General features: G+C 32.2%; 1 protein-coding gene across 2 annotated transcripts; it reads right to left on the bottom strand.

The window, feature by feature from the left end:
* Positions 1-498: 498 nt before the first annotated feature.
* On the bottom strand, positions 499-15,858 carry LOC118066600 (uncharacterized). 2 transcript variants are annotated; one of them, XM_035082723.1, is made up of 4 exons: positions 15,514-15,858; positions 14,238-14,973; positions 2,877-3,143; positions 499-2,793 (listed from the first exon to the last, which is right to left on the bottom strand). In XM_035082723.1, the coding sequence occupies exons 3-4, from the start codon at positions 3,141-3,143 to the stop codon at positions 2,434-2,436; spliced, it is 627 nt and encodes a 208-aa protein (XP_034938614.1). In that variant the 5' UTR covers positions 14,238-14,973; positions 15,514-15,858; the 3' UTR covers positions 499-2,433. The 2 variants fall into 2 exon arrangements, with proteins under 2 accessions (XP_034938614.1, XP_034938613.1); XM_035082722.1 differs by lacking the exons at positions 14,238-14,973; positions 15,514-15,858 and adding an exon at positions 5,738-7,021.
* Positions 15,859-15,886: the final 28 nt, after the last annotated feature.

The following is a 15,886-nucleotide window of genomic DNA, read 5'->3' as shown; positions in this document are numbered from 1 at the left end:
AATATCAAATTTACTACAAAAATTAATTTGTTTCCACAATCATCTTTATTTAGAAAAAATAATAAATAAAATATCAATTTACGAAAATAACAAAAATACTATATTAATATCATCATTTAGTATATAAAATTTAATTTAAAAAAATAATTTCTTCTCTCATTGCAGAATAATAATTTGTAATTATTATATAACTCAAAGTAAAATATAAAGAATTTTCTTGAGCTAATAGGAAAGAATAAATAAAAAAAATTGGTTGAGAATAACTCGGAACGTTTCGTGGTTACATAATCTCCTTATTACCTTTTAGGATGATTTATGAATTAGAAATAGTCATAAAAATGTATGAAAACTCGTTCGATATGTCAGAATTAATAGTGAGGATTGTCACAGTATATACTGATAATCGATTAGATGATAATAATAATTAGCAATAGTAGCCATACTGAGGATAATAAGAGAATAACGGTAGAAGATAATACGTTACTGTTACAAATGATAATAATCCATAATGATCATAATTAATAGAATAATAATAATTAATGATAATAATAATTAATATTAATAATAAATCTAAATTCGCCTAGGGAAATTGATTTCTATATTATGCCGCGCTATTTCTCATTCAAATTTATAAATCGCATAACGTGTGGTAAAACACAACTGACGTTTTGCACAGGACCCATTTCAATTAGAAGATTTATTTTACATTAATTAATAATTAATTTTCAACAATCCTCGCTAATTCATACCTCCCCGCCCATAGCCATAAAGTTATGTCCCTCATCTGTCATATATAATTTTCATTTCTCAGTATAGATTTTTTCTATTTATTCATCATCATCTAATATTGCATATGCGTGAACACATTTTGAAGATAGAATGAGGACAGCTTTATTTTTTTTTAATTCTTTTTGTTATGGTTATTCTTAATTATGTAATTATTCGTTAATTAATTTAAATTTGATGTTTTTCTTTTCAATCGAGCTATATGATAACTCGAAACATTAATTTCATCAACGGTCGGATTGCTGCATAATGAACTGGCCGGACGCTGCCTTGAGAAAAATATCATAAAACTCTACTATCGTTGATTTGCGTTTGTTTTACATATTTCTTTCCATTTTCCGATTTATGATAGATAGAGACAGCCATATAACTTGAATTTTTTTATCTAATTATTTTTCTAAATTTATATTTATATATAATTCTCTGCACGATGACAAGTCACAAATAATTATTGAATTGCTTTAAACTAGTGGAACTTCATTAAACAATTTTTGCATCTCAAAGGTCATTTCTATACAAATAAATGAAGAATATTATGATTAAAACTAGTAGACTTATCATTCTATATTCGTGCCAGAGATAGTCTAATATTTGTTTTATTCGGCTTTGATATACTATATTGTTTATATCATTTTTAAATATATAAAAAAATCTGACCTATTTTTTTTTTAAGTTTCTTCATCTTTAATACGCTTAGTTGCTTTGTTTTTAGCCGGAATTATATCGGTATTAAATTACCTAATTATATATACAATTTTTTTACCAACTTGGCACTATTTTTCGTTCGATCTTATATTCATATAAATTGCCAGGCACACCTTAATAATCCTCCAGTATAACCACGTACACGCACACACATACATCATGACGCTCTGCTTGATGATCACAAAAAAAGTACCCAAGTCACTTGCATGTTTTTTTGTTATTTTCCACTGCTCATATCATCTAATACATATATAATTGCAGATAAAATTGCAGAAATGTAAAAATTGCAATACTGCAACTGAATTATTTACTAAGCTTCTTTTCTATTCGCAGAACTGACCTGATCAATCTTATTCTTTTTATTTATTTTTTTTTTTACTACATCACACATATCTTCACCTCGTTGTTTCCAAATTAGCTCTGACCATAAGAAATAATCATTCTTATGTTTGTCTTTGATGCATAATAATTTTTTACACCTTTTGCTATGGACGTTTTCATCAAATATCTATAGCTTGCATTTTTTTCATTATATAACAAGCATTCCTAATATTTTCTCCGTTTAATTAGACCCTAAATGATACATTAAGTTGTCACGATAAATAACACTTTTCGTGTCATACATAATGAAAATTATCACGCAGTATTCAGTGGTTATTAATTTTTTTTATTTTGATAATTACTATATTTATTAATTGTCACCACATGATTGTATAATACGGCTTTCTAGATCATTTATTTATTTAATTATTTATTTATTTTATTTATTTACTCTCCAACGAGTCAGTCTTGAGGATCTCTACTTCTCCAAGCCCTGAGGACGCTCGTTTAGGCACAGATATAGAATAATATAACTCGATGGCCGTTACGAGTTGGAGGAGGATAGGAATTATTATCTCACAGGCGTGAGGGTGGCTGACAACGAGTCAGCATTGGCTTACGTCAGACATGATCCCGGTGATGATGATGATGATGAAAATGGTGATGGCTATTTTCATCTGCTTCACAAGGAACCACTGTCAAACTTGATAGATTGCTCAAATTTCCACTAGATTCTGAATAGCTTGATAGACTAGGTCGTCTTGATGGTGGTACCACCACTACGGGTGCTGATCCACTTACGCCACTCGGAAATTTCCTAAACACCCTCAGTAGTGAACTTCCTGCGCTATGACAGCGAATTATTCGATCTGGTGTTTCTAGTATTGTCGACTGACTCCTACTATATGTTGGCGGACTCTCGCTGTCAAATACAGTCCGGTTTGGGGGTGGACGAACGCATTTCTGATAAATCTCACTTTCCTGAAATTGAATGATTAATTAAGACTGATAGCATTGATGGATTGGTAATGGAATTGATTGATTATTTTGGAAAATTCAATTACCTGATCAGGATCACGAAGGTGTAATCCAGCGTGAGCACCATAAGGTTTTTCTTCACCATCAGGAAGCTGCAACCGTGGTGGTAAATCAAGGGCGAGGTCCTGCCGAACACTTCCAGTTCGGATAGCTCGATCTCTTGCAGCAGCAACCATCGCTTCCTGCATACCGTTGGCACCACCACCTGCTGTTGCACTTTCGAGGCCACCACCAGCCGCGAGGCCGCCATGACCCCCACAGCCGACATCCATGCCTGCGCTCACCGACAGCATCTGCATTGGAAACAATGGAAAAACACCCAACTGTTAATATTTTTGTTCAACGAATGTATATACAAGTAAACATACAGAGTAATGAAAGGTTCAAAAAACTTTTGTAGTAGAAATTGTTTTATAAAGAATACTTGTTGATAAAAATAATAATTGCAAAGAGTACGTTTCGTTTTATTGAAAGGATTATTTGCAGAATTTATTTTTTGTTTTAACTAAGACCAAAGTTAGAAAGGTCTTTCTTCTGCGTAAAGGAGATGTTATGTCTATTATAGATAAAATAGAAAAAAAATATTATTAATAATTAATTGAAATTTATAAATATTTATCTTTTTTTTTCAATTTGTTTACATATTTTTGTACTTGTAAATTATTGATTTATTTCATTTTTTCAAAGTACTACAACCCAATTTTATAACCAAGTTATATGCTAGTGTTTTTTTTGTATCAAATAGTGCTTGATTTAATTAGTCAAGCTTTTGATGACCCTCAACTAGTTATATGATATATATATCGCACTATAAAAATTTCAAAAAGCACATTAATTCAATATAAAATTTAGATTAAATAAGAAAAACATGTTGGTAAAAGTCACAAAAAATAAATAAATAATACATCTTGTTAAAAATTTCTCATTGAAAAGATAAGGAATTATTAACTTGAAAAAAGTTAATCAAATAACCGTTAATAATTATAACAATCATTCTCTGATTTCGTGACATAATTAATTAATGACCACGAAAACATTTCATTCTAAAAACATAAATATTTTTATTACAAAACTTTTTTGCAAGTAGAGATTTAAGTTGAATAATATTTTGTCTAGCGATATGCACATAGTATATATAAAAATATGACTAATCAAAAAGGAAAAATCATGGATTGCGTATAAAGTAGAATCTATGTGATGTTGATATCAGTATAGAAGCTCATTGCTTCGTTTCATGATATGCAAAAATACTCAGGGGCGAGAACGTCGTGCGTTTGACCAAGATAAGTGGTTGGTTGTTTAGTTCAAGCTTATCGGTATCGCATGTACTAATCGTAGACTATACAAACAAGGATATAATGATTAATCATATAAATTATAATATAATATTTTACTTGAAATAATCTTCACAAGATTTTTATGAATAAAAAAAAAAGTCTCGTCAACGATTGACGTCTACATGAGAGATAATAAATTCAAAATCAAATTGCTCAATGAAGAATGAACACATGATGGATGTTTAATAATGTTAAATATTATTTTTTCTTCAATATACCTATCATTTGGTTGTAATTTGGTTTAGCCTCGACATGAAATCCAAATATTGAGAAAAAATTGTTTGTAAAATCAACAACGGACGTACTCGGGTAACTCTGTAGTGAACATTTCCCGTTTGTCGGAGATAAAGTTAACAAGAGCCTGATAAATAACGTCAAGAGTCTAGACAGTTGATTATATAAGGCGTTCTTCATTAAATCGTTCCATGCATTTAGCTCCTGACTTCTTTGAGTATCTTAGACAAAGTCACACAGGCTTAGGATGAATGATTCCACGTCATAAGATATATCTTATGGTGACATGGTTTGTATAAAAGAAAAAAATCTATAGAGATATCTAGATGCATCTAATGGCGTCAAGGTTGATTTAAATACACGACATTCAAGAGTTATTTTCAAATCTTATATTTCGCACGATCGATCGATGTCTCACTAGTGACGCACGTTGGTATGCACTTTCCTTCGATACATTGCTTCATCGTTTCTCAACGACATATTGTCTGCTTGACAATAATAACAATAATGTAACAATACAACAAAACAGAAATTGAGACATGTTACAATACGGATCTATAAGTTGAAAAAGTGTCATTTTTATTCTCCTAGTAAAACGCAGTGTTAAACATTTTATAGACTTTTTTTCCTTAGGTAGTGCAACTGCTGTGGATTTCCACACGTGCTAAAGTGCTCACAATAAATCTAGGAGTATGTCAAGGATGTCGAGAAAGTGAAGAAAAAATAAAAGGTGAGTGTCTAAGCTGTTCGTCAGCTACATATAAGTGCTTGTTCAGTGAAGGTTTAAATTTTAATCAGTCTTTGTTCTATAACCTGGATGAAATGTTGAGAATGAGAGGAAAAATAAATAAATAAGGAGGAAAAAATGAGGGTGTTGAAGAATAGCATATTTGAAAGTTCATATCGACCGCGGCAGCAGTCGGGATAGTTACGACTGAAGCATGACGAGCGCAATGAACTGCAGTGAAAGCCACAGAATCGCATTCTGGGCTAGACGGAAGAAACGCGAGACGTCTGTGCCGACGTTACGATATAAGGTTTAACGGCCTTTACCATTTTTCTTTTCTCACAGTATTTGTATTTATTATTTTTCGCCAATGTTTTTTTCATTCCTACTTGACACCAAATCATCATGTAGCATTTAAAGAGAGACATGTCATTCTACTGAACTCGTAACTGCATGATTCAAGGCATTTTTCAGACCAGACTATCACTGTCTGGAGACCTTCCATTATATATAATTCATGCTGTCGTAGCAAGCACAGGTGTTCCACATAATAATGAGATCACGAATACTTAAAACTAAAAGTACCTACCATCAGGGCCATGTCACAGGATTTGGATGTTTGATGGACGTGAAGGATTCTTGCTCCCAGTTCTACTAACTTTCTCCTCAGTTGTTTTACAGAGACGCCGAGCGTCTGTATGCAGCGACGCCGCAGCTTCATTTGAATGATGATGACGCCAGATTGACGTTTAGAATACAAATGTATTGAGTATTACTAGCAATGTGTATACGTAGTGACGTGAGCTGTCAGAGTACTTGGGCGAATGCAGAATTATACAAAAAGCTAGATGATCGAGTAATTATACCAAATGTCAGCTGTCAAATTGGCATCACAACTATCTGCTCCCAGACTTCTTGTTGATGATATGACTGAGTTTAATATTTCGCCGGTTATTCGAACTCTCGCTCCCTTGGGTAGAAATTTCAACCACCGAGTTTGGCAATGACCACTTGAGACATCAACTATTTATCTCAACTGACTTGGATTCTATGAGAAAGATTACTCAACTCAAGACTGGCATGTGGCAAGTCTCCTAGTCTCATTACACCGCAAATAATATTACAGCATTTGCATAAAAAGTTTTATTATTTTTTCCTTTCAACTATTTATCGTATATAAACTCCTGAACAGTCTTTATTCTCTCTCCCTCTAGTTCTCCTTTACTTTTCACAATTCACTTCCCGCCAACTTGATGTGATTCGGAATGTCGTTGGAAGCCGAAATGTCACACGGACACAGCGTAATAGCAACTTGCTTCCAACAGTTGCAACTTAGGTGTTGATTGCACATCAAGTCCAACGGCAGACTAAACTCATCCAGTGGCAGCGAGGCCGCAGCACCGTCGTCGATCGGCCTGTCGTCGTTTTTCGCCCCTCCCTTTCCTCTTATTCCTGCTTTATCAGTCTTTCTCACTCAACCTGCATCTTATCCTCTCACTTTTACTCCTTTAGTTATATACGCTACGCTTGTCGACCCGTGCAGTCCTGCGCTCGCAATACTATCTGACATCCCCCGCCGCCCACGGCTAACAGACTGCCTTGTCCCCACCTACTGCGCCAGACGTCGGCTTAGCGCTTTTTGTCTGTGTGTACGCGCGCAGACGACTCGACTATTCGTCCCTTACTCCACCGTACCCCTCGCCATTTCGACCCGAACGGCAATGCTGTTGACGTCGGTGCTGTTATGTGCACGTGTGCGCACGAGCCAGCTAGCCAGACCAGCCGGCCAGTGAATGCGCTTTCTCGCTGCACGACCTCCGGCAGATACGTAAAAAATTAAGTCTCGATTTTCTATATTTTTATTCAGTTCATGTTCATATTAATACTGAGAAAAGTTGACCGCATACTCTTTAATGTACATGATGATAAGACGGAGTATTCATGATTATTACTGTTAATTAATGACTGAATTTTGAATGAGAAAAATGGCTTGCTCAACTTTGCAAGTATTAACAAAGAAACGGTTTCTTTGAAAACTCACAAGTATATCAAATGCATATATGGATTTTTTTTATATTGTAGGTATAATAAGTGCTACTGTTCTTTCAATAAAGATTATCAAAGATAATTGCAATTTGTTTTATTCTAGGAAAATATAAGTATTAAATAAATAACTGTTATCTACATTGGAGGATTCAGAGTCTATAAGAAGTCGAAGACTTTTTTTTTATGGTTGTAGAAAACGTAGAAAATAATCAATTATTTTTACTATTTTTATAGAACAGAGAAACTCTTTTATACAACGTTTTTGTGTAATATAATAATTACAAGCTTTATTGATTTTAATTGTGCTAATAAACAATTTGCAGTTCGTTAGAGTTACCTTGAAAAAAATTGTACAACAATTCTAATATTTTATAAATTAATTTTTATATCAATTGACCCTGAAAAATTATTGATAAAATTAGCATTAGAAATTACTGCAAAAATATTATTGCAATTTTTTAAATAATGTTTATTATAGATTTTTTAAAATTCTTTAAAATGAAAAATATTATTAAAAGTATTGATTCATATTAGTTCAACTGAAAGTGATTGAATCATAAATTTGAAAAATTTTCCAGAAAGATATTGATTAGAATAATTATGAATAATTAATGATAATAATATGAATGAAATATTTTTGAATTTACATACTGAATTTGAGTGCTTTGTTTTCAAAAAAATAAATTTATCCTTTATACGACAAGAACTCGTACTAGTTATTAAAACGACTTGAGAGTGCATTAGTAAACTCGGAAACTCGATTGGCTGCAAGTGGAAAATTATCTGATTCGCGTGCGAGTCCATTGATTTTATGTATTACGTCATTGCATTGTGTAACGGCCTCTGACCAGAAGCAGAGTTAGAGCTAGTTAGCTTACTAGTACCGAGAATGCTCATGTTTTTTCGTAGAATTGGTATACCTTGAACCCGTGTGTTTTTATTGTTACATATCTGAGATTCATGGTTTTATTAATAGCACAACACCAACAGAGTGCATCTATAAATCTTCGTTGATACTTATTGTCGACTTTATTGAAAATAAATAAATATTTATAACGATCTAATAACCAGAGTATATAAAAATGACTGAATGACTATTTGGTATATGATTGTAGTTCATAAAATGATAATAAAATATTCGAATGCATTGAAAACTGCAGAGGAGACTTGACTATTCAACAGAACAGTCAGATGGACGTGTTGCTTCTGTCTGCCTCATATACATAGAGTGCAGAGCAGCCTCTGCACGCGCGGCCAGCCTTTCCTCGGCCAAGGTCGCGGCTCGTTTAACGACCACGATCGTTTGCAAGCCAGACTGGCCCGAAAGCTCACCCGTACTGTCGCCGTCAATATGCTCAAATGACACTAGACTATATACATGAATAACGTAGCAATCAAGCTGACAAAAACTTGTTACAAATTTATGAATAATTATTTTTTGTACTTGATACTGCGGTGGTTTCTCATGTTTTTTCCTAAACTTGTACAATAATAAACATGGATACTAAAGTGCAAGAAGAACCAGACGGAGCAGTATACATACTTGTACCTATATGTATACAAGCAGTATAACGGGAGACGGCAGAAACACGTGATAACGCAAGAGGCACTGGCGAGTGAATCTGTGTGCGCGCCGTCTAGACGGGGGGTTAAGGGGAGAGAATTGTGGAAGTGGCGATCGAGACGAAACGAGGTAGGGGCGAATGTCGAAGCGGTTCGTGTTGAGAGAAAAAAAATAAAAAAAAAGAGAGAGAGAGACTCATTTGTGCAAAAGTCGAATTTGGAGTAGGGAGGACTATGATAACCAGCTATCATATCTCACAAACGTCCTACACCTCCTTCTGTTCGTACTTTTCTCTTCTATGTGGTATTTTGCATCCTACCTGCCACACTAGGATTTTCATGGAATTATTTTGACGATTTGGTTATCTCGATAGATGTAGGGATTCAATAGTGTTTGATTTATCCCATATATTTATTATTGAAAATAATATTATCCAAAATTTTTTTGTTTTTCAGTAAAATCCCTCACTGCAAATATCGAATTTGAAAGTGTTTTCAATATGACGTCACTTGTTTAATTAACATTGTTCTTACTTTTTAAACACTTTTGAGTTCACTGAAAGTACTTACATTGTTAATTAAATGGGTAAACGTCACATTAAAAGACTTTTAGTGCATTGAAATAATACGCTATAATTTGCAATAAAAAATAATTTTTAATAATTTTCCATTTTCTTGATAAAAAAAAGTTTTCATTAATTTTTTAAGTAAAATTAAAAACCCAACAATTGTTTTTATTCTTGAAGAGTAATAGACAACAGCTACTAATTGACGAGGAAATTTGTTCTTCCATTATTGTTAAAAAATAAATGAATAAATTAACAATAGATTGTGCAAGACACGTAATTATAATTCGAGTAAAAAGGATGTTTACACAAATATTACAGTAGCAGCTGCAAGAAAAATAAAGTCCATAAGGAGCATAAAAATAGAAGAAAGACTTAAGATTTGTATGCAAGACATACATATATATCTATATATATATATATATATCAGGTCGCGGCCTCGGCGAGTGCTGATATGATAGTGGTCGATTTGTCTGACAAAAGAGTATACAAGTATTAAAGAGTAAAGTAGACAGTTTGTATAAAATCCAGCAGACACATAGTCAGCATTAACATAGTTAAACGTGATTGCCGGATTAAAAGTTCGAAGCACTACTTTCATACGATGGGAGTAAATTTTTTGAGTGAATTAGATCACAGTGATACAATATTTAAACTAAGACATTTAAAAGCGATCTGGATTACACGTTTTGCATTCTATGGCATCCAAATATTTCAATGTCTCGACTATTTTTACCACCCGTCCTCACCAGACATCATTTATTCTTTCTCTTCTGCATACTCTCAACTATAGAGATACCCGCATGTATGCCAATGTACGTTTAGTTATGTCTTTCTTTTCTTCCTCTCCGGTACCTTGGGAGGTCATCAGACACAGAAACTGTACACGCAAATATTCGTCTGTTATTGAACTGGAGAACGTGTGTATTAACGAGTTTAAAGACACATGACGTAGGCTATGTTGAATCTCGTCTGAGGTCGAGCAACGACACTTGAATCTTACACAATTCCGTTTACTTCTTGCAAAATCAATTGTGTCTTTTAACTTAAATGTCGGAAGTACACGTGCTTTTATTAATATGCATACCCAACGTGTGTGAGTTTACTCTAACTTTATTTATATGTCGAGAAATTTATAGTAAGTTCTCGAGAAAAACTACATAGTGCCAGCTGCTAAAAAAATTCCAGTTAACTTATAATAGTTATTTACATAAAGACATTATTTTCGGAAAATTTACTGTGAGAATTTTTATTTTTATCTCTAAAGAACTTTCGGCCACAATAAATTTACCTTAAATGTTGTTAGTTTTATTTACTTTTTTTTTTAATAATTTACTTTAAATGAACAACCTGATAGATGGTTATTTTCTTAACAGATAAATAAATTATTTAAACAAAATACGAATAAATATTTAAATTGTAATAATTATTTGTTAGTTAACAGAAATTAGAAATTATTAGATAATAGGTGTTTATAAGTGAAAAAAAATATAATACTTTTAGAACAAGTATTTTTGCAATAATAACAAAAAAGAATGTTGTTTACATTTATGATTATTATTATTTAGATAAATTATCTTTTCATCACAAAAGTTAATCGCTTTAATAAAATTATAACATGATGAATTATAGCTGTCACTTCAGCTATTAATGGAATTAATCTTTGAGATATGAAATAAAACAAAAAAATATAAAATCTATTTAGCCCTGGAAAATTATTTCAATTTGCATGTTGTTAATCTGTCAAACGATTATCTCAGATTCCTGAATTACATTATGCACGTTTCATCCACATGCCAGTATCTATATATCGATATAAAGTATCAGTGTAGGTGGGACTATAATTGGAATCAAGTGTAATAAGCGCATTCACCTGCCACTTTTTATTACTCCATTCGATATTTCATATTTATTCAAGGATCAAAAGAATATTTTAATGAGAAAATTGACTAAAGAATATTTGCTCTTTTAGAACCATTATTCTTTTTATATTAGCTTTGTTTCTCTTTACGTACAGATGATTATTGGAGTTAAATAATAGCCACATTAACAGAATAATATTTCAATAAAAATTTGAATAAAATCTTCGACTATTTAAAACATCTTAATTTATAATTTATGAATGATCTTTTTTAGCAACTAAAAATAAAACATTTATGTAAATAATAGTTATATTTTTTTAAAAATAATTTTTTATAAACCAAAACGAGCTATAAATTATGTTTTTAATAAGCCACGAAGTTTCAATAGAATTATTTAGTAGACCAAAACACGTGTAAGGACTTTAAATGTAATTATTTATATATGATAAATGCAAAGGTCATTCGTAGGAAGACATTTCTGACGAGATTTTCATAAGATCATGTATAGTGTAGGCTACTGTGTAGCATTCTGTGACTAATATGATTATGATTAAACAAAGACTTGATGTATTGTTCGTGGTAATAAATTATTCTTGAGATTTTACAGATGAGAATTATGTCTGTTTCTCATCTCGTAAATCTTTATCATATATTTTTTATTTAATAATCATCTCTGTTTACTTTTCTATATTTGTCATCATCAGATTTTCTGAAGCAATCTTAGCTGGATAATATAACTACTAAATCATTTAATTTTTAACATTATTGTTATTGTTAAATATTTCTTCTTTCAATTGGTTTTTATTTTAATTTGGTACATAAAATTTATGACGATTAGTTAAATTAAATGTTGAGGTATACAAAGTTGCCAAGAATTAAGATTAAATGATTTTGTTTGAAATAAAGATAATAAATGGCACATTGTTAATTTAACAAATCAAATTTTAGACACTTACATAATCTCAATCGTCAATTGTTGTAACCAAATAGTTGGTAAGCACGAAATTCGTAAGAGATTTTTGTACTTAATGAAATTGTTGGCTTGAGTCCAACAAGCAAGAATTGAACCTCTTCCGTACAACAATTGACAGCTAAGATTATGTAGGTGGAACTTTTTTGCTTGTTTTCTTTTAAATGCATTTTTTATTTACTATACTGATATATGAATTTTTACTATATGCTTCTTTAATCAATATCATCATTCTTATAAAAATAAACTGTTTCTAAAAAAATTAAAATAATCAAGAGGACAATAAACCTTCAAATTACAAAAATTTATGTCAGTCTATTAAATTTTAAAATTAATCTCAAAATATATTTATTTTGTCACTCAATTGACGTTTCAGATTTTTACAATTTTTTTTCTCCAAATATTATTTTTCAATAAATTTAAAAAAAAATGTATCAAGAGTAAAGCTTCATGGAAATTTTTCAAAAAATTGGAATAATAAAATAATAATAATCATCAAGTAAAGCTGCATTGATAAAAAATACACTCTAATAAAAGGATGCTCTAATTTTATTTGATTTGCGTTATCTATTCATGAATATATTCATAAATGAACGTAGACTGCAATAATCGTTAAATGATATCTGGAATGGACACACGGTAAAGATATCTTCTATTCACTATACGATATGTGTCCTATATTTTTTAGCGATTGAGCAAAACTCAGATGTTTCCAGTCACATTATGTTACGAAACATGTGTATTTACACACACGCACGTTAACAAAAATACATGTGTATATGAAAGAGGGTATGGCTGATGCGTGTATAATGAAAGTGCGCTGCACTCCTCACTGTTTAAAATGGTCGATGCCCTAGTATCGCGTGCACTTGGCACCATATTTTCTTACCCTATTCCCGACCCTCGTGCTTTCAGCCAAAAGGGCTCACCTTTCTCGCTAGGTTACCTACTACTTCATCAGCATTACATTTTCTAGGAAACATGAGGGATAATTTTCTTTCTCAATAATGTTTTAAGTATTTCATTTTATAAAGTTTCTTGCTATTTTAATCATTTCCATATCTCAAAATCAATCAAGTGATATGGCAGTATAATCATGTTTTATTGAGCAATACTCCAATTCTAGAAATATTATTACTTTGAATAATTTTTTTTTACTCAAAGTTAAAGTTTTAATTATAAATTGAACAGTATTTTTATTGAAACTATATATAAAAAACTTTAAAATATTTTAAAAGTTCCTTTTGTGACAATTTTTATAATAATTTATGAAAGAACCGATAAATTTAATATTATCAAATGCTTTAAAAATATTTCTCACCATAAACTCTCGGCGATTTTTATCATAATAACGATCAATAATTTTATTTCGTTAATTATTAATAAAACTAAAAAAACTTTATCATAAATAAAAAATGATTCTGTAAAATGGCAATGTTGAAAAATCAATATGAACGTGAATAAAAAATATACATTACATTTATTCTCAGTAAATAAATTTATCATCCCAAATGAACCATCTGATTCATTCATTATGAGATATGATGATGCCACTGCGCATCCTTAAAAGGAAGAAAATCACGTTCAATAAGAAGAAAATTTGGAATGCTAAGAGAAGTTAGTGACGATGGTGTACTATTGATAAAGAAAAAAAGATATCGAACATCATAACCCTCTACTATAAGAGCTTTACATTACTTTGAATATTTAATAAAAAAAATCATACTATTATTTTTATCAACAAACTTTATAACGAATGTTGGTTTTTAATTTACAATGATAAAAAATATTTATGTATTTAAGTCTCTTGAAGTGACCAAAGAAAATGATATTCAATAAAAAAAATTCTCATATAAAAAAGATATTGAAAAAGAGAATTATTTCCGGCTGAGTATGAGATTATATATAGTAGTTTAAAGCACTGAGCTTTAAAATGAATCAATCTTCACGGAACCCTGAAAATATGGTTAAAATAAAATAGAGAGTCTATTTAATTTTAACCTCAAAAGCAATATTTTTAGCGATGAAAAGTAGGAAATAGATCAATGCAGACAAACGATAATAAAACGCAAAAGCACTCACGTGCGCCCATAAAGGCGGTGGCCGGCGTCGTCGACGTTTTCGTTCTTTCCGTGCTTACTATCCTTCCCGGTGACCTTGACCTCAGTCTTCTCGTCCTCTGTCCTCTTCTTCTTTTTCTTTTTTTTCTTCTTCGTTTCTTTTTCCTCTTCGGCTTCTTTTCCCCCGTCTATGGGACTTCTCGGGCCCCTCCGGCGGGTCCCTGTACGACCTGCGGCACCCGGCTCATCGGGGTAAGACGACCGCGATGACATCGGCTCGGCAGCTGTCGTCCACTCTACACCACCACCTGCACTGTACGACCTATTATTCACGCAGTCACCCGCGTAATTCGCCACCACCGACACTCCAAGTATCCTCTTTTTATTTTTTTCGTTGTCAGCCTCGGCATTCCTCGCCTTCGCTTCGTCACCGTCACTCGTAAATATTTTAATGATTTCCCAACGCAAATTCTCTCTTCTCTCATTATGGAACTTGGCAGAGAAACCAGGTGACAGCCAACTCATCTGAAATCTTCGCCGCTGTTGTCATCACTGGAATTCTTCAAGAGGAATCTATGAAAACTGTCTGTTGGCACTGCTTTCTCTTCCTTTTTGCTACACCGTCAAGCTTCAGATCAATAATACGTCTCAAATAATCAAGGAAATTTTTTCCAGCTGCTCCAACACATCATCCATCTACTCTCTGAAGTATTTAACATCTTTTTCACCTGTAAGATGTTTTCTCGCACTGATAAGCCCTGTAATTAAAATCATCCAATTAATGATTATATTCATTGATGATAGTTGTAGAGATAAAAAAAAGCTTATTTAAAAACCAAATATAAAATTGGTGGGAGCAAGGGACAGAATGAAACGTAGTGGGAAAAAATGTGAGCGACATACATAAATGTCCCCACTTGCGTTCTATTTTCGAATGAACCTCATCTACGATCGGGAGAATTCTGTTCAGAAGAGACGAAAAATAAGTGGAGTAACTAGTGTCTGAAAGGTTTATCCTCATACTCTCATAAAGTGTAACAACTATATCATAAAAGATTGATTCATAAATCATTACAAATAATTATTTAAGTGAATCAAAGGTGGATAAAAAAATCAATAATCTGATTGAAGGATTAAAATGTGGAGAAATATAAGGAATAAAGCGTCATCGGCTGAAACGCCATCACCTTGGCTTTTTGTTGTTCATCAAAGAGACGGCCATGATGTGTTCTGTTGTAACTTTTTTGTGTTTTTTTTTCTGTTTTTACACTTACTCATGTCATTACAGAAATACTTACTTGTTTTGTTGCTTATAATCCGCCATACGTGTACACAACTTATCTGGTCAAACGATTCGTCGAGTTCATCAGATATCAACTCCTTCGAAATAGGGAGTTGATGTTTTTTGTGTCACGCATGCGTGTGAATTACGTTTATTGCATGTGTATAACTTATGCCGCGTGGTGGGACGCTTTGATTCACTATCAAATTAAACGCAGCTTAGAACACTGTTTTGTAAATAAGCCGGTTGGCTAAGTGAAGCGTATATTGTGTAAGAATGCGGGTAAAAAAACACATAAACGGCTGGATTATGAAATTTACCAAGCCAAGTAAAACGTTACAGCCTTCTATCTTATGGCACTGTTTCGGAGCACAGTCGCGACAATATAC

The sequence above is a fragment of the Chelonus insularis genome, unplaced genomic scaffold (assembly GCF_013357705.1).
Source record: "Chelonus insularis isolate UGA/USDA-ARS -01 unplaced genomic scaffold, ASM1335770v1 contig_351_pilon, whole genome shotgun sequence".
NCBI lineage: Eukaryota > Metazoa > Arthropoda > Insecta > Hymenoptera > Braconidae > Chelonus > Chelonus insularis.
This window is presented reverse-complemented; position numbering and strand designations above follow the sequence as displayed.